Consider the following 26874-nt stretch of genomic DNA (forward strand, 5'->3'; position numbering starts at 1 on the left):
AACAATTGTGTATTGTCTACATTTTCAGAAAAGAATGAAATTAATAAAGATCCCAAAAGTGAACTTAACTATAATTGCATAACGCCATATAGCCCATGCCGCCATTCATCCATCTATCATCAAGCCCAGTTAATTCAGTTCAGGATTGTGCCAGTATATTACAGGCTACATTCACTTATACTGGTCAAACTAAATGTCTGGAATTAATCCAAGACATATTTTTTGATGTGGATGAAAAATCTAAATACATGAGAGGAAAAAAAAAATCACAAATATGAGTGAATCTGTAACATCCAAAAAGACAAAAGCACACATTTTAATATTTCATATATTTGATGCAGGTATTCATGCTTATTTTGTACTTCTACCTCATAAGGTAAATCATTACATTTCTTGTGAACATCCTGAATTAAGGTGGCTAATGCTAATTCACACTTTTTAATTCTTTACCTTGATCAGTCATGGTCACATTCTGTAAAAATTGCATTTAGATATCATAAATATGTCAAATATATTTTTTACTATTTAAAAAAAATTTGAAATTCTGTAATTACAAATTTCAAATTCTATGGCACATTCAATATAAAAAAGTACATAATAATTTGCATTAACATATACAAGAACAAAAACCAAACAGAGACAACAGAGTCCATAAAAGATGTTATCAGAAACATTTACATCATTTAAAAACATATACTTTGATAATACTTATAAAAATCTGATCAAGTCAAGCCAAGTCAAGTTGGGGAGCATGCACTGGTACAGTGCATTGCCGCACCCACCACAAGACAAAACAGCTCGGGATCTGGTTGGCAACCTCCCCAGGCAGACATGCGGTCTAGTCCCACCCTCCAGGAATGACCCTCTATCTGCTATAGCCAGGTATTACGTGGGTGACCCCTTGGCCTGGTCCAGCCACTCGGGTCCCCAACAATGAGGATCCTACGAGCTGGATCACCCTAGGGAAACGTGGCACATGGCCGTAGTTGCTTAACTGACACTCCCTCACAATGCAGGTACAATGAGCAACCGCTCATTCAACACAAAGTCAAACCAATGGTACCCAAGGATTTTCCAGAGAGACACAGTACCAGTCTCAGGTCACTGGATAGCAATCATGTCTCACAACCATATAGCTATATAAAAATAAAAACCATATTGCTATATAAAAATCTGATAATAGTTTTATTTTTTTGCATTCTGGTTAGTCAAAATTTAGTTATACAGTAAGTATCTAATACAGGAGTCAATATAAGACTTCCATACTACTGTACATAAGGTTTCCATAATCTGTTGAATCTTTAGCCCTTTGAAAATATCCATGATTACTTCTAGCTTATTTTCTCTTCCTTTGTTCTGATCTCTTTGTTTGTTGTTTTCCAAACACTGTTTGGCCATTGTTTTGAATTGGTTTATTCATTAAACAGGCAATAAGCCCCAGGGAAGGAGTTTGATTCACATGTGAGGAATGAATCACTTGCAGATACTCATAACAAAGATAATTTCTCTTGAAACATTTAATACCTTTCTAGTTATTTGAGGTATATTATTCTTTGAAGTGTCATTTTGTGTACCAAGGTGATAGTCATCTCTTTCACAGGAAGTGTAATATATGCCCAGCTGAGCGAAATGGAGTTGGTAAGCACAACTCGATATGTAAAATTGCTCATTTTAATACTTTTCCACAAGACAGTGAATTTCAATGTCATAACTTTTGGGTGCTAGCATTTCATATTTAAATGACATATTTATAAAATTCTGCATGGATTCCTCCCTGTCTTTGAGTAAGTTGGAGACAAATTATCTTTTTTTCTACCTGGCGCTTCAGATTCATTTTTAGCAGTTTACCACTTTAGTTAATAACAGTGCTGTGCCTCCTAAGTGTCAATTTTGATGAAAATAGATTTTCTCTCTTTAATCTTTGCCATTCCTGAGGGCATATAAATGTTTTTATGACTACTCATAATGATATGCCACATTTCTTAAATAATTTGAAAGCTTTTCTTTGTTATTACTTACATACTTTTCTCTAGGCTAGTTGTTGCATTTAGTTTACACCTTATTTTTAACTGCTTAAAGATTCTGTCATATTTAAAAAACAAGACAAAATACTGTGAAATTAAAGCAGTGAGGAAGACAATTTGACTTGTGCTGAATCTTGTAAATCTGTCAGTTCTCTTCTATATCCAGCATATGTGGTTCTCACAGTTTTGTATGCATTATACTATTGTTTGATATGTTACTCCTAGTCCTATTGTACCAGGAAAAAAAGTTGTTATTTATGTCAGTTGTTATTTTATTCTGTAAGCTGCTTTGCAGTTTGCATGGACATATTCAGTCTGCATGATGTAGCTCATTAATGACAGCAGTTTGTTAAACCTTATCAGGTACATTACAATTTCTATTTGGAGGATATTTCGATGTCAAGTGCAAGGTTAGGAATTGGGCAAAATTCAACTCCATCACAGGACACACTCACTCACATAGACATGCTCATCCACTCATATCGAACCAATTAATAACTTAATATAATTTAAAAGTCCTGTCCATAATGAAATGGTGATGCATATTCTATGTTATGACAAGTTGTCTTCCTGTCAAAAACTTGGCAAGCAGAAAAGAGGTGTTAAAGTGACTAAAGGTAGGCAAGAATCCAGCAGGGGTTCTGTGACAAGGTACAGCAGTGGCGGTTTTCAATGCACCTGATAATTAGTCCACATCTTTTCTTGAGGCACTGTTCTAAACTAATCATATCAGGGATTAAATGTATCATCTGTCTGTGTTGTTCACTCCAGCTGATTTTCTGCATTTTGCTGCCCAGTAACATCCAGTGACAACATAGAGCAGGAGCATGCTTCTGCAGACCATATCTGTATTCATTTCCAATGACAAATAGGGTGTATAATAAATAAAGTACAAAAAAATAACCATAAATAAAGTAAGTGATAAAGGTTTTTGACACCTAGTAATCAACAATACTATGTTTCAAAACACAAGAAGAAGGACACACTAAAGTGTGGCATAATGTTTATAATGGTAACCACAATTGGGGAGTAATATCCCTGAATATTTAAAAATCAACCCTAAAAGGCTTCAGCAAGGCTTTAACAGAAAAGTAATGGTGAAGAAAGGAAATAGAAAAAACTCTTACCAAACACGCTCTAGTATGTACAGGGAATTTTAATGAAGTACTAAATGACTTGGACATTATAGGGGGAAGAGAGAAGTATTATTTAATTATAACAGTTAAAATAAAAATAAATGTGTATCTATCTGGCAATTTCAAAAAGACTTGAACAGGGCAAACAACGTACCCTTATATAAAAAAATGTAATCAGGTCGACACTACTTATATGTGCCTATAATAGACCAGTAACCTTAACTTGTATCACAAGACAATCGAAGGAAGCAGTTCTTAAATTAAACAGTAAGCAACATATATATTAGGTACAGGTGATTTAGTAAACAGTTTGCAATGAGGGGGATCACCTTTCATTAACTTGCTGCAATTCTATGAGGAAGCAACAACAACATTTGATCAAAGAGCACATACAATATTATTTTCTTTTTTATTTTCAACAAGGTTTTGATAAATTACCACAAGATAAGGCAGATTGGCAGACTAAAACAAGCAGGAATTCAAGACAATATGTAGATGGCTATAAAATTTACTTGAATATAAAAAGAAGCAAGCTGTGTGCATGTAACGTTTTGTCAAATTATGCAAAGTTAAAAACATGGTTCCTTACTGAGGGTCACTATTCTTTTTAATTTACATTGTGAACGGTGGCCCCGGCACAGACAGACGGACAACATTTTTGCACCCAGCACACTTTTATTTACACTATTTACAAGTTCCATAGTCACGTGCACTCACACAAACCCCAGTGCTGCTGGCACTGAATCCCCCAAAGTCCAGGGCCCACAGTTTCTGTGCCTTGCTTCCTGGCCGCCTCCTGTCCTCTCTCAAGCTCCGTCGTACTGCCTCCCGATTTCCACCGCTGACTGGAGGGAGGCGGCCCCTTTTATGGGAACCCGGATGGGCTCTAGCTGCTTCCCGGCACTTAACGGTGGCCACACCCCTGTGTGGCGGGAGTGCCGGCTGCGCACCCGAAGCCGCCCGTGTCTCCCCGTCGTCTTCCCCGCACTTCCTGGTGTGGCGGAAGTGCCGGGCTCCCGGGATAAACCGGCATCGGGGCCCTACCCGAGGCCCCCTGCATAACCAGGACGGACACCCCCACTCGGTCTGGAAGAGGCACACGCCCTCCTCTGGTCCTCCAAGGCGTCCTGGCCGGGCTCCAGCCCCGCCGAGGACCACACGGATAAACCGGCATCGGGCGCCGCCTGGCGGTGACCACGGGCCCCTACAGGTAGGGCTTCCATGCCCTCGACCCGTGGCCCCCAACAGAACCAGGACGGACGCCCCCTCGCGGTCTGGAGGAGGCACAAGCCCTCCTCACGTCCTCCTGGACGCCCCGCCGAGCTCCAGCTCCGGCCGGGGACCACAACATAAATGACATAAATATAACTAACAAACTGGTTAGATTCTAAAGTAGATTGTTGGATACCCTAAAGTTGGTATAATCATTACACAGACACCCAAACAGAATTTGTTCAGCATAAAAGAATTACACAACGTAATGGGGTTATGAAGGTTAATGATATATTTTATGAGAAAGGCGTCAAAGTCCTAATTAACTTGTCACCGTCCACATCCAGACAGTGTGCAGACACAAGTAAGAAGTCTAACAGGATGTTGGTTTACATACTGTAGCACATTATGTGGAGTGTAAATCAAGGGTGGCTATGCTTCAGCAGTGTTTAACGCACTTGTGAGGCCTCATGCTGGGTTTTGAGGTTGAATGTGTTTCTACTGGCAGTGATCAAGTAGCCTTAAGTTTCTGAAAGTTAACCTTTTTACAAGCAACAGATATGAGCACAGTCTAGGCTTTTGTTTTAGGCCTTAGTAATTGCTAAAATGAGCCAATATCTTAAAAGGGAGAAGTTCATCTAACACATTATGTTCACTTTCCTTCACAAATCATTTAAATACACATTTAAAAACTATCATAATGTAATCAGCCTTTAAATTTTCCCAACTTTGAGCCAAATGTGTGGAAATGCATTTAAAAGATTATTAAATGATTGGTTACACATGTGCTATTGTCTTTGTTTCCTTGTTACAAAATGTGACCTGTGCTTTATACAGTACATTATAGTCCCAACACTTTTATAACCGTATAATTTTGTAATTGCTTGAATTGCTCTTCTGGAGTGTTAAGGCACAAATGAAAAATGTCTTCAGTGTATCGCCAGCTTTTTAACGCTTATTGGTTTCTAAGATTCATTAACCCTCAGATGATACTTAGTGGAAATGGTTCTAACATTTTGTGTGCATGAGTCTTTACACAATTCGTTTTCTAATATGTAAATCTAATAGAAACGGTTCTTTTTTAGAACTATTTTGCTGTGTTCATTTTTCTTTATGAAAGTGAAACATTAAGGTTTCATTTAGTTAGGAGTTGCTGTAGAAGTAGAATGAGCAAATGACAAACTGAGTGACAATAAAAAAATGTGTCCATGGAGCATCAGCAGAGCAGCAAACACTTTTATTGTCAAAGCTGTACATTATAACAGGAAAACATGTTTTTAGGTAAAAGACATCCTTTAAATATAAATGTGCTTGCGATGGTGGTGGGTTAATTCATTGCACAAGTGTGTCTCTCTTGTCCATCCTGTACTGATACCTGGGCTTTGTGTACTGGTGTGCTTAATGTGAATACTAATTTGTTTTTTTTACCGTATTATTTTCAATCAAAGATTGCTTTAATTTGTATGGGCTTAATAAGCAGTGAGTGCAGAATAATAAGCATTTATTCCTGCTTGATTATTGTGCATTTTTGATCTTTTCATACTTGATTTCAGCCATGTTGCAATAACCAAATGCCTTTGATCAGTGATATACTGTAAACTTCACCTTTCTGCTGCATTGCTTTTGTTTTCAGTGCTCGGTGCTCCGGAATGCAGCATCCGCTGACAGACTCTCAGTGAATTCACACAGCTTCCATCTTCTCTTGCAGTTGGTGATTTCACGTCTGCAGACCCTCTTCTTTTAGATCAGTATGTTGCTGTGACAGACTATGAGAAGCAGGAGAGTTCAGAGATTAGTCTTTTTGTTGGCCAAGTTGTGGAAGTAATAGAAAAGAATGAATCAGGTATGTAAATCCAACTTTACAAACAGTATGTGCCACATATGTGTATTAAATCACAACTTGGTTCATACTTCTCACATTTCCTACTGTGTGACCCTAAACAAGTTATGTCCTAACATTTCATGCTGATGGTAAAAGTGAGGTGAATCACTTTTGGAGGGGTCCTGCCTTTCTCACTGGGGAGCTAGCTATTAAACCACTAAAAAGTATTCTTGACTTGTTGAATGTTTTAGCAGTTATGTTTATGATTAATACAGCATAATAACTAAATACTTGCACTTTTAGCTTATTGTACCTCACTCTTGGTGGTTTCTGATAAGGTAATTTCTTGAGCATGGAAGTATAATTTGATGCATAATGTTATTGCAGAAGGTGGCACGGTGGCGCAGTGGTAGCGCTGCTGCCTCGCAGTTAGGAGACCTGGGTTCGCTTCCCGGGTCCTCCCTGCGCGGAGTTTGTATTGTTCTCCCCGTGTCTGCGTGGGTTTCCTCCCACAATCCAAAGACATGCAGGTTAGGTGGATTGGTGATTCTAAATTGGCCCTAGTGTGTGCTTGGTGTGTGGGTGTGTTTGTGTGTGTCCTGCGGTGGGTTGGCACCCTGCCCAGGATTGGTTCCTGCCTTGTGCCCTGTGTTGGCTGGGATTGGCTCCAGCAGACCCCCGTGACCCTGTATTCGGATTCAGCGGGTTAGAAAATGGATGGATGGATGTTATTGTAGAACTTTACAGTAATTTTAGGAGCATCTGTTCTGCACATTGGCACTCCAGCCACCATAAAAAACCTCACACTGTTCCTTTCCATCTGAACTAGTGTGGTGCTGAGATGTCACCCATTGCATGGCTGCACTTGGGTCCTAATGTGGGATCCTAATTTGATCTGTCATGTGGTGGGTGCAGCAATGCACTGTATGAGTGTGTACTCCTAACCTCTGTTCTGCAACCTTCACAGTAGCTTTTTAAGATGAGAAAAAATGCAGTATTTACTGAAAACAAAGGTTTAAGGAAACACAAAATAAATCAGACATCTGTTCTAAACCCTGTCTCTTACATAGTACATATAATATGCAGGAAAAGATAAAGATGTTTTCTCATAGCTCACACTTCTAGGCAAAGCTGTATATATATGGTTTAATATAATTAAGTAAATTAAGGAAGACAGATTCTTCTGTAATCCATAAAATCAAATCGCAGGTGGATCTTACAAGACACGCTGAAATACATCATAGTGAGATGTATGCTGATGGTGAAAAATGTGGAAACACCACAGCCAAAAGAGGCTTCTATATACTTAAATAAGTTTAAGCCAAATGTCAGTAGGTATGAACTCTTCTTTACCATATCTGTACTAGGGAAACAATAATGTATCATTGGTTTCTCAGTCATCCATCCATCCATTAATATATTTCAGAGTTGTAGGCACTTAATCAATTAGTTAAACTTTATTCTATTTATCACAAGACACTCATTTCTGCAAGGAAATATTAATCTTATTGCCTGCTCTTAATACACATGCTATAAATATTAAGCTCCATGCATTGTGAAATGTTTGTACCTTTTTTTTTTTTAATAGGTTGGTGGTTTGTGAGCTCTGATGATGAACAAGGTTGGGTACCAGCTACCTGTCTTGAGGCTCAGGATGATCCAGATGACTTTTCAATGCCAGCTGATGAAGGTAGGTTTAGGTCTTCACATATAGTATGTCACATATGTTAAACAGTCTGTAATCCAACTGGTTATGAACATTTCATAGACTGGGCCAGTAAAAGGTGGTTAGGGATAACTCGGTAGAAAACTGAAATATTAAAGCTGAACAGTCCAAATACAATTACATAAATTTTGGAATTTCTATGATGAAGCCAGCCAACAGCTTTTTAAGTAGGCATAATAGATTCTGCCAAGTACACGGCTTAAAGAGTGCACATCTTTTACAAAGCACAAAGTTAGAAAGTGAATATGCATATGTTTTAGTATAAATGATGCAAATGTGTATAAGCCAGGTAAGTATGGCCTGTAAAATTGTTTATTCTAATTTACAACAACAACAACATTTATTTATATAGCACATTTTCATACAAACAGTAGCTCAAAGTGCTTTACATATTAAAGAATAGAAAAATGAAAGACACAATTATAAAACAAAATAAATCAACATTAACATCGAATAAGAGTAAGGTTCAATGGCCAGGGGGGACAGAAAAAACAAAAACTCCAGACGGCTGGAGAAAAAATAAAATCTGTAGGGATTCCAGATCATGAGACCGCCCAGTCCCCTCTGGGCATTCTACCTAACAATTTAAGTTGTATTTGTTTCCTATTTAAAGTTTAGGTATATTGTTTTCATTTCATAATAGTTGCACTGAAAAGATAGCGACCATCGATCCATCCATACATCCATTTACCAAACACGCTTATCCAGAGGAGGGCTGTGGGAAAATGTTAATGACTATTTTATAAAGTTTTCATATAGTTATAAAGGTTTTATAAAGTTATAATGTTTAATGTAAGTAAAGCCCCCGTTAACTTACATATACAACAATACAACTTTCATCTACTGTGTGTATGCAATAAACTGTAAGAATGTTGTGTAAAAAGGCAAACACATTTGCTTTCTGCTTTATTATTATTATTCCAATGTGTTGTTTCTTTAACTCTGAATTAACAAATCTAAAATGCTTTACATCATTTATGTGAAAAAATGCCGCTGTTGTGAAATTATGATATAATCCAGAGAAAGTATAAACTTCAGTACCTGTTTGTATATTTGGGGCTAGTTAAGGTGCTAAAATGTATACTGTTTGTGTAAACAAACTGATTACTGTATAAATGTATTTTGATGAAAGTTATTGTTTATATCACTCCTCACTTGTTTAGACTACTAATTTGCTGAGTAGTAGGTGAATCGGATACATTTTTTTCTAAATATATTACAGTTTTGTTGAAGGTCCTCTAATTATTGTTATTATGTATTTTATATGGTGCAGGTTCACCATAACTATGGAATCTTAGCCTATTTAAAAAAAAAAATAAACCATGCTTTTTATTTTAATTGTCATGAATTTAGAATTTTAATCCTTGAAGTTGTGAATTTTAAAGATGTACAGTATCTGTTTAGGATGGCACAGTGTTTAGCACTGGTGCCTTGCAGCTCTGTAAGACTGGGCCTCATTCTGAGAATGCTCTCACTGTCTGTGTGGAGTCTGCGTATTCACCCTGTGTCTCTTGGGTTTTTATTTACTTCTCTATCCTCATCCCAGGGACTTGTGTCTTAGCTTAGTCTGAAAATCTAAATTGACCAGTTTGGCAGTTAGTTTTTTGTAATGGATAACACACTGCAATTTATATGAAGAATTACAAGTTTGATGTTCACTTCCCCCAACCCACTTTATGACCCTCAACAAGTCGATTAACCTGCCACTGGTCCCACTCTAAAAATTGACACAAAACCTTCTCCTAATCTTTCAAGTCACTAAGTCACCTTGGATGACAGTCTCAGTGAATATAAAATAATAATAATCATAATGAAAAAGTAGAAGTATGCACTGCGATGGACTGGCTACACGTTCACTGTTACTGGCAGCCTCCTATGATGCTAAATTAGATCAAGTACGTTGAGTAAATGGATGGATGGGCTGTATTAAATATTAAAATAACTGTTGGTGAGTCTCCAAAAATAAAGCACAATTCCCAGTAAACTGTGCAGAAAAAATTTAAATAAATAAAAGTTTCTTCTTTATAGAGGAGAAAAACTTAGTGACTTCTTTATGGACTTCGGTCACAGAGGGCATTAATTTACTTTTGGTTTCCTTTCTGCTTACCTTCCACTTCTCACTGTGTGGCCAGTTCCTCGGAAATACTGGTCTTTTCCAAGGCATGTGGGTCGGCGCAGGACTCTTGGAGATCTTTTCGCCACAGGCTGTGGCCAAGGTGGAGGCAATATTTCGCCTGCATGCTAATTATTTACCACTGCACGTATTGCCATTTCTCCTGCATGCCAAATGTGTGGTGCATATTTAATGTGATGTCCCTTCCCTGCCCAAATGTCTTGCAAGCTAAACTGCACCTCTCATATGTTAGACAGCCCTTATTTTTTTACCATATGACCTTGAAACAAATTATGCTTGTGGTGTCTTTACTCAAAATAGTTGAGTGCTTATGTCATATAAATTAGAATGGACATCTTCATTCCCCAGCCAACAAAAAGAAGGTTATATAATGAATAAATCATGAATGAAGCAATCAATATATTGCTGTGTTTGTTTTTTAAAATTCAAACATGACAGTAATTTATTATTCAATAAATCAATGTACAGCTTGGATGACTTGTGTCTATTAGTCAGAAGCCCTTTACAAGGTACACAATCACAGAAGAACACACAGGCAGTACTGGCTGTACCCATGCTGCCACACAGAAACTCTAAAGACAGTTTACAGTTTCTTCCAATTGTTCTCATATTTTTTTTACACGAAAATGGAGACAAACTGATATTAGTTTTATATTTGCTTTCAGACCTAAAATGTTTTGCTGCACCGAGAAAAGTCATCCATACATTAAGGACTGTTTTGGAGCAAAATATTTCAGTAGCTTTTTTGACTCACAAGTTGAAGAAGTTTTTTTTCTCCCAACATTTATGTATAAACAACAGAAAGGGACCTCCAAAAACTATTAAGCAGTAATCAATATTCAAAATGCACAAAACCAGAAACCGAAAAAAACAGCAAGTAAGCAGCAAAGTATTATAAAGTTGTGACACATTTCCTTTTATCCCGATAGTGATACCAGTAAATGTGCGGAGTTTAAAGTTAGTAACATGGATGTGGTGCCGCCAGGTGAGATGTAACAGCCAAGTGGACTGTGACATGATCTCCAAAGATGAACTGTACTTCATTATTTCTTCTTAAAGAGTGTAGTCCTTTGCTTTTGAAATTTACTATTTTTTACTAAAATTTGCTGATTACCACAACCTTGATGATGCCTATTGTGTGTTGTTTATTATTAGCCACAGCTTTGCCTGGCAAGTAACATTACCTAATAGTCATTTTTACCTCATTTAATGATGAATTTAAATGGGCTCCTGACCTTCTCTGTCATTCAGTTTTGCTTGTGTAATTTTTTACATCGTTGTGTTTTTGACCTGCATCATACATTGTGACAATGTTTTTTGGCAATTTGACCAATTTTGGATATTGACCTATTTGATTTATTTTTTTTTTTTACTATTTCCTTTGATACCAATTAGTGATCTGTATGACCATATTGTTTGTAAAGATCAGTTATGAAAATCATTATTTTAATCACATCTCTCTCGTGCTTTGTTTGTGTGGAGTCTGGGTAATAACTGTGAGGTCAGAAGAGCAATGATGATCCACTGTGGACTGGACTGAGCAATAATCAATATAGTGAAGAGTGATAATGATGTAGAGAAACTTTTAGCTATTTCACCGGTTAAACATATCCATATATATTACTAGCTGTACCCTGTTGCTGCGCCCACCTAGTAACGAAACAGGACAAACTTTAAAAATTAATAGACAACGCCACTATATCTGATCATGTTCAGCTCTGACGGGAGAGCATTCCCCGCGTGGGGAGAAAAGCACATGGCCGTGATATCTCTGGCAATCAGCAGCTACACGTAGCTCTGATCTCTCTCTCAAAAGCGTTACTTCTTAACAATCTGTAGATGATAATGTATGTTGAATAAACAGGTATCGCTAGCGAGGTGGAGGCAAGGTGCACACCAACACGTGGTAAGATGTAGGCCAACTTGTACAGAGGCTGGCGAGTGAATGAGGAAGGCTCCACCCCCCTGCTCTCGACCCACAGCCACTCTCTTGGATTTGCATTAATACATCGGTTCCGCAAGCGAATTATGGTACTTAGCATGATGAGAGAAGTCGCAAAATCAACCAGAAAGTTCAAGCAAATTATAGAAAACAACCAGATCTATATCTGTTAAGTAGTTCTCTTGTGAAAAGCGGACAGACATACAGACAGAACGCGCTTGGACCACAAAATTTTTAAAACCATTTCTTGGCGAGCACCTATGGGCCAAGGATAACCTAGATTCCAGATTTCAAGTCCCAAGTCCTCATGGTTCGGGAGATTTTGTGATGAATGTGTCAGTGGTATTTGGCTTTTATGTATATAGATTAGCTCTGTGACTTCTTAGAAAACTGATATTTAAAGAGGTATCACAGCAAAGCAGAGATTGAACTCTTGACTGTGCTTTGCTAGACATTCCTTCTCGTGTTTACTGTCTGGACCTGCCTGATGTAGACCAATGTTTCCAGACATTTTGAACAAATTCATAAATGATAGCATGCAGGATAAGTTGAGAGTATTAAGCTTATAAACACAAGTAATGTGATCTACATCTTTACTGTTCAGTTTATATCTATTCATACAACTTGGGGCATCACTCAGGTGTGCAGAGTAGGGCACAGTATAGTGTACCAGTATACCCACCATAAGCTTCACCTAGCTATGCTAAGCACGGTGTATTCAGTCTCAACTTCAACAGCATGGCTTTAATCAATAACAAAAATGAAAACAACCTAGACTTACTACAGGGCCACATTCACACCTACACTGGGGTCTGTACAATGTGTTTATAGTGACATTAACCCACCTTACTCTCCCTTTGCAAACAATGTACCTGTTGATTTCAGTGCTGCTGACCAGTGGGGCTTGCAGATATTCTTGCGTGTAGAAGATTTGTTTCAGTTTGCACAGTTGAACTACAAAACAAGTGAATCTATTTGTATTTGTTAGCCTTTAGTTCAAAAGGTAATGAAAGGAACATAAATTTCTGTCATGAAAAATACTTAGTCAGCCAAGTCATTATGAATGAGTTACTGTTTTCACTATCAATAAAACTGAGCAGAAGGCAACTACGAATACATTGATTGATTCTTAGAGGTGGTGAGAGAGTAACTATTCCTAAAAGTAAAATGTTACGCCATGAGAATCCCACATTCCAACACAATATTGTAGAAATTGAGAGCATTTTAAGTCTTTAACAGTGTGTAACTTTTAACATTCTCTAATGTTTTCAGATGAGAAATATACAGTTGTCTACCCCTACACAGCCAGAGATAAAGATGAGATTAATTTGGTCAAGGGAGCAACAGTCGAAGTTATACAGAAGAACCTAGAAGGCTGGTGGAAAATCAGGTATGTTGAAATGGACGGCCTAACTTGCTACTCTGATATCAAGAGATTAAACCTGATTCTGGAAGGTAATGGCCAACCAGTCTCTCTTTAAGGAGAACTGGTTACAAGTTAACTTCAGAATCACCACCTGCCTCTGTAAAAAAAAAAAAAATACAGTACTCGCAGACTTTTTCACATAGTTCATTTTGCTTTTAACAAAATATGTACTGTAAAATGTAATTTTCATTCATGTGTGATAATACTATTATACCATTCTCTACCCTGTTTGCATTTTGCACCTTCTCCTCATGTTCGTTCAGATTTTCTGTGTGCATACTACTTTTCTGTCAGATTTCAGACATACTGTATAGCTTAGGGGCGGCACGGTGGCACAGTGGTAGCGCTGCTGCCTTGCAGTTAGGAGACCCGGGTTCACTTCCCGGGTCCTCCCTGCGTGGAGTTTGCATGTTCTCCCGTGTCTGCGTGGGTTTCCTCCGGCGCTCGGTTTCCTCCCACAATCCGAAGACATGCAGGTTAGGTGGATTGGTGATTCTAAATTGGCCCTAGTGTGTGCTTGGTGTGTGGGTGGGTGTGTTTGTGTGTGTCCTGCGGTGGGTTGGCACCCTGCCCAGGATTGGTTCCTGCCTTGTGCCCTGTGCTGGCTGGGATTGGCTCCAGCAGACCCCCGTGACCCTATTCGGATTCAGCGGGTTGGAAAATGGATGGATGGATGTATAGCTTAGATTACTGCACTACTCTAAATTGGCCCAGTGTGAGTGAATGTTAGCATCTTCTCATGGTGTTTTCCCACATTGCGTGGGAAAAAAAAAGTGGGTTACAAATTGAATGGATGGATATACTGGCCCTTTGTGACTGACTGTGGATGTTTGTGTGTGACACTGCCTTGTAATGGACTGCTGTTCCACCAAAGGCTGGCTCCTCTCTTGCATCTGATGCTGCCAAGATAGAATATGTCCCCTTGCAATTCTGCAAATCAAAAAGTGAGTTCAGAAGAAGAAGGAGCACAATCAGTTTTGGTTTACTACCAGAGTTCTTTGTGATAGATCTGAAAGGCTTCTACAAATTATTTCAAAATGTTTACTGGTAAGAAACTTCTTTTTTTTTTTAATAAACTGCCAAGATATTCCTCTTTGTAGGGAGACAAATTATAAAATTTAATCCATTCATCACCAGATTCAGATCCATTTACAGATGCACCCCCAATTTGCAAAAGTGGACAAATTTTGGCAGAAATTGCAGTACATTAATAAAAGGTAGCTGAGGATGTACAGCAAGGCACCACACTGAACATTGTTGGAGAATGGAGTGGAAATGTGCTTCACATACTCAACCATATGTAGTCATACATATGTCTGTTATTAAAATTTGTTGTGGGTTTAGGAAAATTAGCAAAGCAGTAAAAGCTCACAAAGCATAGCATGCAGAAAATAAGAGACGATTTAATGTGTTAAATAATACATACTTCAGAAGTAAGGAACCAGATAAGAATGGCACTGGTCACTGCAACTAACCAGAGGCTTGTGGCAACACTAAAGCAATCTCAGAATGCCAACTGCAGGAACCTGGAATAAACTGGATAAACAGTCTAGGCCATTGTAGAAAAAGTCCACATCAACATGTCAGCTATTCAAGGTACGTGGGGGACAGAGACAAAGTGGAAAAGGATTAGTCTGATGAAATGAAGGCTTGACATACTATTATATGGAGCTGTGGAAACGTCCCTACCTTCTCTGTACCAGGCCCTTAAGTAGTTAAGTGAAGGCAAAATGGATGCAGCAAAGTATCATTTTAAGAGCTTGCAACAGACCTGTGCTTTACAAGAACAGAAAGGGCCCAAATCATTTAAGGCTTTGCTGGATTTGCTTAAATCAAAAATGTTAGTGTCCTGGAGCAGCCCAGTAAAAGCTCAGACTTCAATTCATTTCATCTTGTGCCAGGAGGTGAAAATTACTGTTAACCTGCAGTGTAACTCATGGCTTATGGAAGCCTGAACATCCCACTGTTAATCCCACTGTTAATATTTCCAATGCAAGTAGACCTATCCTAAAACAGATATGAAATCAGTTCTGTGAGAGGTACCCCTATCGAAGATGGGCTCAACTGGGGGTGAAAACTTATGAAAGTAAGATGTTTTAATTTTTAATGCATATGTAAGAATCTTTAAAACAAATTTAACATTTTAATGTTAAACAACATCAGAATTACACAGTGGTTAGCACTTCTGTTTCACTTCAGCAGTGTCCTGGATTCACATACAGGCTTAGTCTTTAGTCTGTGTGTATTTTTCACGTTTTTCTCTGCTATTGTGTGGTATTTTCTGTGGGTACTATGGTTTTCCCTTCACATCTAGGCAATGTATTCTAATATCTAATGAATTACAGTCTAAACCCTGAGGTTGCTGACCCACTGTGTGACCCCAAACAAATCAGTTTGCCTCCATGTACTCCATCTAAAAACATTAAAATGTGCATGTGTAAACAAATTAATTCTCTTAACTGTATTTGTAATTAATTAGTTATAGTAATGTGCTGTTTATGCAGGTTTATAAAGAGACATTTAACAGTGAATATTGACACAATAATCCATCTATGCAGTGACAAAGCTTACATTTACTGAGACAGAGATGGAAAAAGCCCAGGCAGAAATGATGTCTACCAAGAACATACACAAAGAACTTTGCGATGGCCATTAATAATGCAATACTTCCGAGCACATTGGTGATGCTGATGTGTGCATGAGTGCACTCAGTTTAGAATTTGCTCCTGCTTTGCTGCCTGGATATTTTGTGGGCTCTGAGCCCCTTAACCCAAAACCGGAGTAAGCAGATGAAATACATAAATGAATGGACTATGGCAATACAAAAGTCCAGTCAAATATGAATAAAATATATATGCTGAAAATGCTCATGCAAACTTTAATTTCAAAATATTTTTACAATAAACTCTTTATACTGAATATTAAAATAAAGAGAATGGTTACTGAATGAAAAACTTTGCTGTGAAGAGTAATTTGTAGAAATGTACTTAGTATATCAGTCCTTCACACAACTGATCATCCACTGGAACTTTCTTTAATTATAACAAACATTAACGTATATAATGAATTAGAAATAGCATGCAATTATCTCTAGCACTTTACATGCTCATTGTGATAGTCTCAGTATTTCTGTTCACTGGTTGGTTAAGTGTCTTACTTAGTGTCATACAGTAGTTGAGACTGTACAGCCCGGCTAAAGGTTTTCCAATGCCCTACCAATCATTCCAGAAAGTCTGCCAGGCCTAATACACTGAATCTCCATAAGGCCCTACATCCAGTGAAGTCCTGGCCTAAGGTGTACTTTTATGGTCAAAATATTTATCTACTGTATTATAAAAACTAAAGACACACACCCTCTTCACACACATGCTGAGCAACAGAGTTACTGCGTCTATTCAACCAGCAAGCCTCTGGCCTGTCACACCAATATATATCCGCCCATAGAGGACAAAAATATTTTTCATTTCTGTTCATTTAGAATTGAGTCATTGTATGTTGTAAGTTTGGAATAACTAAGTTCTGTGGTAACACTTTAGGTACTGTAAAAATGCATTAATTTCTCACTTATGTAATAAGACTTAAAAAGGCTTGTTTTGGCGTCAATGGCACTTATAAAGCATTAGTAAAGTATCTTCATTTCTGAGCAATGTGGCATTTGATATGCTGGTAAAATTACTTATGAATATGAAGGATTCACAGGCAATATATTGAACTATGCAATATCAAGAGAAATACATCTTACTTAAGATACTTCTGACTGGCTCAAAGTGAAGTTATTTTAATATCCCACATTGCACTAATGTTTTGAAAGTGTCTTTAAAACCAAAAACAGGCCTTTGTTAAGTTCTTGTTACCAGTCCTGTTTTTTGATTTCTGGCCAAGAGTATTGATTTCATTTCATTGCCTTTTTAACATTAGATACAGATTTTCAAACAATTCACAAAATAACACAGAAAAGTCTATATAATTAGAATTTCAACCTTCAGCCCTGTCACTGTATGGTGCTCCTTTGAATTATGTTTCTGAATGAATTCATTGCCACTATGAATACTTGCCGTGCTGGCTGAATGCTGTATCACTGTGTTGTTTTGCAGGTACCAAGGCCTGGAGGGCTGGGCCCCAGCCTCATACCTAAAGAAAACTGACATCCTGTCTCAAAAGCTGGCTTCAGGATCATCTGCTCATGCAAGCTCTAATGACCTTGAGGGCTTCTTTAAGCAAAGTGGTGCTTGCAAAGATGGAAGAGAGAAAGAGGGAACAGACAACCAGAAAGACGTCAAATCTTCATTTTTTGATACAAAACACAGTAAGCTCTAAGGCAATTTTATTTTCTCCATATTTACAACCATCTGATTTTACTTCTCGTCCCTTCCATTTATTGTAAATGCATGCACTTTTTAAATTTCCTAGACTCAGTACACCTCAGACCACAAAATGGCTATAAACTCTCTCCCTAGGTCGCTTTCAGCCATGTAATGGATTCACTTCTTAACAGAGAAAAGGCAGAGATATTTTTTAAGTAGGGATCAAGAGAAGAAACAAAAGTCACAAAACAAGAGTCATTTAAAGCACGAATATATTGTTGCAGCCAAATCACTAAACAAAGAAGTAGACAAACTATCATAGCCCAAATTGTGAAACCAAGAAAACTATATTGCTGACCCACTGTGTGACCCCAAACAAATCAGTTTGCCTCCATGTACTCCATCTAAAAACATTAAAATGTGCATGTGTAAACAAATTAATTCTCTTAACTGTATTTGTAATTAATTAGTTATAGTAATGTGCTGTTTATGCAGGTTTATAAAGAGACATTTAACAGTGAATATTTACACAATAATCCATCTATGCAGTGACAAAGCTTACATTTACTGAGACAGAGATGGAAAAAGCCCAGGCAGAAATGATGTCTACCAAGAACATACACAAAGAACTTTGCGATGGCCATTAATAATGCAATACTTCCGAGCACATTGGTGATGCTGATGTGTGCATGAGTGCACGCAGTTCAGAATTTGCTCCTGCTTTGCTGCCTGGATATTGTGAAACCAAGAAAACTATATTTATACAGACGCTCAGAAAGTTTTTTTTTGGTTCTTGACCAATCTCAGATATCCAGGACGTGCATGACCAGTAACTTTTATACCATCTGTCCAGTGACATGACGGCTCATGACCTCCAGTTGTCCAGCATAGCAACATGGCTAGCAACCATAAACAAGCTCAAACTCGCAAGGTCACAAGTCAAAAATTGAGGTAACAAAATGGTGTTGTGATAAGACATAAAATATTTTTTAACAATTTTAATGACTGTACTTTGCTCACAATAAACCTTACATTTTCCATATTCGAAAAGACACAAAGAATATGAAATTAATGCTAAATAAATCTATAAAATATTAAAGAAGAAAACAGAATCATAGCACTTTCAGGGTCAGTGGCTATTCTATCTTTTTTCAAGAGTCATTAGGCTTTTGCCCCCTCCAGTGAACCTTGGGGTCCCTGCAACTCTGAATCCTCAGGTATCCTTAATAGTGTGGGACTTTCCGGCACTCTCTGGACTGCATTCCCAATTGGGAGCAACTTTTATGCTGCCCATTCCCTGAAAAGCAGGAGAGTACCGTCTTCCTGCTAGTTCCTCGCATTCAGGCTCTTGAATGGACAATATGGTCCCAGCAGCCCCAATCAGTGGCTATTTACTGTTTTTTATTGACCAAGGGGTCACACAAACTCTTGCCTGCTTTCTCAGGTCTCTCTGTCTCACACTAAAAAGTAAGGGTTATGCTGGTGTAATGTAACTTCTAGGGGAATGTTGTACAACTCCACTGAAGTTGCAAATCTCTCTTCTTCTTATCCATGCCCTCTCAGCACCCCAGCCTTTTGCTTTTCTGGGCATTTAGCAAACCTACAGAGCCTTTATTAACCACACTGGTAACAGCAAGATATCTTCCTCTGTCAGTCTGATGTTCTGTCTTTCTTGGAGACTTACAGTGTGGTTTTAAGCTGTCTAGTAGTGTTCTTGCGTTTGCCAACCACTTAACAGTCAGGCACCACTTTACAGTATGTATTCCTGTATAGATGACAGATATACAGTAACTGAAGTGATTCCTCTGTGTTACAGATAGTAACATGTGAGGAACACATGACCTCCATCATGGGCACAATGCCACCTGCCATCTGGGAAATGGAGGTGCAACTGTTCTGTTCTCTGCTCAGTCTAGGAGCACAGCCAGTGACATCGCTACAGAATAGCATCCTAGGTATTAATGCCCACTACTATGAACACACATGATCTGCCTCTCCTACCACTACCACCTCTTCAAAGATCAGATTCTGAGAAATCTGTCATTCTGCAGTTTGCATTTACATTCATTCAATCAACAAATCACTATCATTACAAGCATAACTTTTACTGGAAGGCATCTGAAGCCCCTCATTTGAAACTCTATAAATAAATGTCTTCAAAACTCAATCTCAAATATAAAGCTCAATATGGAAGTGTTTGTTTGTTCTTTATACAATTCCACACCCTTGATCTAATCACAACAACATTTTTGCACACACATTCCATTTTGTCAAGAAGAGACGCTACTTTGGAACCCAAGATTTTGACTCTCTGGGTACCTTTGGAGGAGTTTTCCCTTTTTACCACAGTTATGTTTACGAACAGTGCCACCTGGTGGCTCACTTTTGTCACTGAGGTCCAGAGCAAGTGTAACACCAGAACAGACTGAATCCATAATAGCAAACTAAGCAAGCCAGAGCTTAAAATAACTTAACACCAGGTGTTGCTGATAGCTGCACATATGAATCCCAAGTTGAGTTTTTAAAATCTCCTATCTGACAAAACAAACAGAAATAAAAATGAAGAAAAGTCTCTCATTACTTTAAACTGCACATCAATGGCTTATGCCACAAAAGCAGGGTAAGGAGAAACTACATGTAAAAAGAGAGGAAGCAGTGACCCAACCAGGAATCATACCAGGCCTTAGAATTCATTAGGTAGTCATACCACTGTACTGTACCTTAAATTTAATTTCAAAAGGTAAAATTAGTGCTGGAAATTGCATTCAGTCAGCATTGCATTAGTGATACTATATGTCAGAGTGTCACATTCTGTGGTTTCTTGTCTTTTCAGAGTCCCCTGATGCTAGGCAGCGGCCCCCACCTCGGCGGGACCTTACAATAGTGAGTATAAGTAAATTCGCCGTGAAATGTTCACCACATTTACTATTTTTTTGTTTATTTTCAATCTTTATCTCAACTTTTTTGTGGTTGTCTTATGAATCAAATAGTCATTGAATACTGAAACCATAATGAGTTAAGAATCTAACTCCTGGGCAGCCTGCTGCTTCTTTTCAAATTACCCACTTGGCTGACAAGAAGCTACCCATCATCTGCTTTCATTCATTTAGTAAAAGGGATTATAGCATCTCAGTATTAGAAGGTGCCACTTTTATTTAATTAAACATATGCAGACATCAGTATTTATTATTTAACAATATTAAAGATGTCCATCCCTTATGTACTGTACACCTACTGTACTTTGCCCAATTCAAGGTCATAGGAGCCAGAGCTTAACCTGGCATCTTCGGATGCAGGGCAGAAACCAAACCTGAATAGGGCACCAGCCCATTACATGGCATGCTCATGTACACTTCCTTATCCCCTAATACTGAGCCAATTTACAGTAACTACAGAAAGTAACTAACAAGCACATCTTTGGCAAGTGAAAAGAGAAGCAGATTACCTAGAAAAAACACATAGAAACAGAGGAAACCTAGAAAAACTCCAGGCAATGAATGACTGGATCAGGATGTGATCACAATCTACTGGAGCTATGACATGTCAGCATTAACTATTGTGCCATCATGCTGCCATATGTTTAAGAATATTACAACATTATTGGTTAAGGTAAAATACATTTCAGTAAAACTTTTCCATATAAATAAATAAATAAATAATTGAGCGATACTGTTCAATAAACAGAATGTGCATACCAAAGCTGGGTTTAGCTACTTTATACTAGTCAAAGCTTTTCTCCAAGCTTTGGAAGGAGACTTTTGATTATTTGAGAAGCATTTGCATCACCACCGATACCCCCAGCATCGGGGAGAACATCCAAACTCCACGCAGGAAGGACCTGGGAAACGAACCTAGTTCTCTGTACTGCGAGGCAGCAGCACTACCACTGCGCCACAGTGCCACCTCAGATTAAAGCGCCTTTCCATTTCCTAAAAACCCAGAGGTCATCTGGAGTCTTTATAAGCCAGTAATTACTCTTTCAGCTTTTCTGATTATTACTATAATGTTAGAAATTACTGAATTGTACTTAAATTGTTTTTATATACCAGTCAATTGTTAAAAAAACTATTAATATTTTAAAGCAAGGTTTTACATTTTATGTAAACTATATTGATGATTAAGAAAGGAGAGGTACATTCTTAGGAAACTGTGTGTTCAATGACTTGTTTTATTTATAGCCACGTGGCCTCAATCTACCTAAGCCTCCCACACCCCCGCAAGTTGAAGAAGAGTATTACACAATTGCAGATTTCCAGACGACCATTCCTGATGGCATCAGCTTTCAAGCAGGTGTAAAGGTGGAGGTAAGTTAAGATTTACTTGTGTGGAATTAAAAAAAAAAAAAACAGAATTTGATACAGCAACATTCTGTCTACCCAGAAAACTGAACTTTAAATTGAATCTTTTCTTAACTCACATTGGTTTATTCTTTCATGAACTGCACATGGTAGAAAGTTAAGTTTTATTTACAACACCCAATTTTAATTTTAGCTTTAATTTTCATTCTTTGAAAACGTAAGAAGTCTAATATAGGAGTCATTCTGCAAATTTAACTTCATTTGTACAGAAAATCCACTAGTATCAGACCCACATGATCAGTAAAAATCCAGCTACAAGTAAAAGCTTAATGAAGTTTAAGTTTTGGTCCCGTTCTTCCAGAAAGACGTAGGACCTCACCAACACTTTTAGATGCTCTTTGTCATTTTATTAAAAAAAATCTAAATTAAAAATGTTCATCTTCTACAATAATTAGGTGGCTGATACATAGTTAAACATAACATTATTCTGATAGCAGGCTGTTTTTTGTTCCTTTTTGCTAAAGGCAAAGCAGGTTGTTTTCAGATTTTATCATCTTTGGTTGAAAAATTGTCTTTTAGAGTGACACTACAGTCAAAGTACACTTATGTCATAGTATCTTTTCTCTTGATTGTAAAAAAAAAAAAAAAAGCTTAAAACCACACATTTGTTGCTTATGTTCCACTTTTGCATTACACATTTGCTTTAGGGTCAAAAAAGTAGTGAAGTTTCATACTGGCAAAAACTGGCAGTACAAATTTGCTTATGTTCTGAAGGAAAATCATTTAATAATTTGAACTCATCCAAGCATGCTATGGGTGGACTTGCAATAATTATTCAGTGTGTTTATATGTGCATTAATAAATTGGTTTCTAAAACGCCACGTAATCCCTAAATTTGGTTAGAGAAACTGGGTGTTTTAGTCTCTAAGAAACCAGGTTAACAGAGGTAGATGTCTCTGCGAATTACCTGGTTATGTGGCCATGTACACCCTTATTCTGTAGTTTGTGCATGTCTGTTGCAATCTGTTTGCTGGCTTAGATTCGCACAGACATAGAAATACCCACAAATGTTTGGGTAAATGTATTATTCCTTCATTTGATAATCTTATCTCGGTATTTCAGAAATCACTAGATTTATGCTGATAAAGTGAACGTACGGTGCAGCAGCAACCCGTTAAAATTAACACTCTTTACATAGTCTGATTACTTTTTAAAGTAATGAGTACCCTAAAACAATACTTAGTTCGTGGAAGTAAAAATACTTGCATTATTTTTATCCCAACAGCACTGGGTGTAAGGCAAGAATCACATGTACTATGTCATTTGCAGGGTTCAATCACACAGCCAAGCAGAAAAAAATGTATTGTGTGTAATCCAACCTGTAATTAATGTGTCAGTTTAGTTTTCATCCAGCTATTTTCGATTGGCATCTTGAAATTGTGTGATCAAGTGATGCAAAAGCCAGTGTTTATGCCAGAGATATAAAAAGGGGATGTAAGTTATTTATTTTACAGCACGTGAAAACTAAATGTATTAATAAGACACATGAAAATTATCAGAGGCTTCATGCTTGTTTTTTGGATTCTTGGCAGCCAATGATGATGTTTAACTGTTTAATGCAATTTAATAACAGCATTTTACCAAACGAAAGCTCCATAAATTACTTAAGCACTTAAGCACAAATTACTTCTGCCTTATCCGGGTTACTCACCTTATCTCCATGTTTCATTTCATTAACTATACATAATGGTGTTTAAAGGTGGAGTGGTGAGTCTGAAGCTATAGATCCGCTCCAGCAATCTAGAGGTTGCCAGTTTGAATCTTGTTAATACCAGAAGTGATTTCACTCCATTGGGCCCTTAAACAAGGCCCTCAATCTGCAATAGTTTCATTTTAGGTATGACATTAACCCCTGCATCCAGCCCTAGTAGTAGGTCCACCAGCTTACAGGGAGGAAAACACGACTGTTGGTGGTATGATTGGCACTCCAGCCACTGTATAAAAAAAAAAAAACCCTCACTGTTCTATTCTATTCGGACTAGTGTGGTACTGAGATGTCACCTGTTGCACGGCTGCACCCGGGTCCTAATTTGGGATCCTGAGGTGGTTCATTGTGTGGTGGGTGCGGCAATACTCTGTATCAGTGCATGCTCCTAACCTACCTATCACATAAACTGCACTATGAGGAGCTGTGCAAGTCTACAAACTCCTTCTATGTAATCAGCCAAGTTGCACTGTTTACATCAGCTCCACAGCTGATACTTTTTAATCACTGCTACTATAATAAGGACATATTTAGTGATTATAGTTCTGCAGTGTCAAATGTGCTTGAGTTTACCATATCATATGATGCACTGTCAATATTGTTCAGGTACAGTACAGTGTAAAAAATAAAATTAATTTAAAAAAATTATATTACAAAAATATTTGTAACTAGTGGCACACTTGTCTATTTAGTATATATGTTTGTTTTTAAACCTCATATTTGTGGCATAATTTATTCACTTCATTTAATCTTTTATCTCTGTCTCTACCAAGCTGGACTGAATAGCTACCTGCTTATCTACAACAACTTCTTCCAGCTCTTCTTATGGAACCACCAAATTGATATGGAGAGAGAATCCTGCAGCATGTAATAAACCTTCTCCTAGTTAGCCATGTCCCTTACCACAAACCACACCCTTCCTAGAGGCATCCAGAGGCACCATAACTACATGCCCAAACCACAATGACTAGTACTTCTTGATCTGTAGAAACAGTAGTTCTACTCCAAGGTCTGCACATATTGCCAAGCTACACATAACTTGTGCAAGTGAAGCCAGAACCTCTGTGCAGGAGCCACATTTTGTCAACTTGTAGTAGTTAACCTTATTTTTTTAACCACCACCTAATAATGAATATGATGATACAGACCAGTAAATCAAAACCTTAACCTAAGGATCTCACACCTACTTTACCACTATGGTCCAGTGCAATATCTGCAGAACTTCTGTCACTACACTGATTCCTTGGTTATCACCTCTGCCTGCACTCATGAATAAGACCCTGAGGTATTTGATAGGACAATGTGAGACTGTATATTATAACAATAGATTGTTAATTTCAGTATTTTTAAAATACAATAAATCCCTGTTAATTTATGTATCTAATGTCACTGCAGCTACAAAGATGTGGGTATTGATGAATTCCGGCCACCTATACATAGGGAACTGGCTATTGTTGGTCTATATCGGTTAGGTCAGTATTGTGAAGGATATACTTTTCTGTTGACTGCAGATGATGTGGCCTCCTCACATATATTAGGTTGTGAGCTATACACATAACATTTGCAACACAGCTGGGATGAGAATCAGTACCTACAAATGTGAAGCCATGGTGGTATATAAGAAATAAGCTGTTCTAAACAAAGATTTTTAAATATCTTGAGGATCAAGTTTGAGAATAAAGGGCACTGTGTGATTGACCATTTTATCTGTGCTGCAGTAACTGTACTTCAAGTGCTATACTAGATAGTAAGGATGCTTTGAGGATAGGTTTTAGTTTACTTTTCAAACTGCATGGGATACAAGAGGGAATTTCTCAGATCGCATGGAGGTGCCTGGCAATTCCTCACCAGAAACTGGGCATAGAGGTGAAGAAGTCTAGCCATACCTACTGCTATATAACAACACACAGAGAACATGACAAAAGGAAACGTCAGTCTCCTTATTTATTACGTACAAGGTTGGATAAGGAAGAGTACCATAAATTTTGATATTTTATCAAATTAACTTGTTCTATAGGAAACTACCATTGAAACAAACCCATTCCAGCCAAACACACAATTGAGGCTATTATTATCTCAGAATGTGTGGTTCCCTTTGTATTCTAAATTATTAATCTTATTCCGAACTGTCTCATTATCATTTTCACATTTGAAGAGTTTTTTCCTTGTGATTTATCATTACTTTTATCACTGCTTCTTTCTCAGATGCCCTTATTTAAGGTGCAAAGGTACAATTTTTTGTAATCACTCTGTGACAAAGAAAAGCTGTTTGCAGGAGCAATGATAAAATTGTTACGAATGCAAGCTACACAGATCAACGCCAGATCAGCATACATTTTGCTTTGCTTTTATGCTTGCATCTGCCAGTGAGGAGCCATTTAATAGGTAAACCTGAAAACATGTTCAGCAGACACATGTATAGTGAGTGTTTGGACTCTTTTACCGTTGCTCCAGCACAACAAAAGATGTCTTAGTGCCATGCATATTATTATTTCAACAAACAATTCTGCTAGTGTAATGAGGACCAAGTCTTCAATTTTGTGTGAGCTAGTGGCCAGACATATTACACTATGAATGTGACCTCAGTAAGATACTAATGATGATGATGATGACAGTCAATAGAATTTCTTTTATGCATGAAAACTCAAAAGGAACATCACAATGACTTGGCTAGATTATAGTATGGTGCTTATGTCAACACTCTGTACTATTTACGTACAAAAATGTGCCTTCTAAGAAATGCCTCATATCCTGGATTGACAACTCACAGAGGTGGGGTATCATTCACTTTATCCACTGTGATATCCGTCATTTTTCATTTAACCCTGACTTCATTTAGTGTAGTGATAGAATTAAGCAGTCTGAACGGCTATGGATTGATGTTAAATCATGTTTTACGAATTGCACTTCTCCCCCTGTGGCTGTTGAATCCTGATTCCACATATGGAGATAATGTGGACAATCATGCAGTAGAGGCAGCTTTCTTGAACAGCACATCCTGAGAACAGAGCTGGTCACCTGTCTTTGCAGTCAGGTTTAGTTTGAACCATTATATGACCTTTTATAGAAAACCTACTTGGTGCCA

The 26874-nt window shown here is 37.8% G+C and overlaps 1 protein-coding gene across 2 annotated transcripts in view; it reads left to right on the forward strand.

Annotated features, from left to right (window-relative positions):
- Positions 1 to 26874, forward strand: part of sh3pxd2b (SH3 and PX domains 2B) — a 148199-nt gene that overhangs the window by 115051 nt on the left and 6274 nt on the right. For both annotated transcript variants that reach the window (XM_039776147.1, XM_039776149.1), the window contains 6 exons: positions 6081 to 6215; positions 7783 to 7884; positions 13269 to 13386; positions 17517 to 17728; positions 20560 to 20609; positions 21905 to 22030. In XM_039776147.1, coding sequence (XP_039632081.1) covers positions 6081 to 6215; positions 7783 to 7884; positions 13269 to 13386; positions 17517 to 17728; positions 20560 to 20609; positions 21905 to 22030 — 743 coding nt within the window. The remainder of the gene's footprint in view (positions 1 to 6080; positions 6216 to 7782; positions 7885 to 13268; positions 13387 to 17516; positions 17729 to 20559; positions 20610 to 21904; positions 22031 to 26874) is intronic.

Source organism: Polypterus senegalus, chromosome 13, assembly GCF_016835505.1.
Source record: "Polypterus senegalus isolate Bchr_013 chromosome 13, ASM1683550v1, whole genome shotgun sequence".
Classification (NCBI taxonomy): domain Eukaryota; kingdom Metazoa; phylum Chordata; class Cladistia; order Polypteriformes; family Polypteridae; genus Polypterus; species Polypterus senegalus.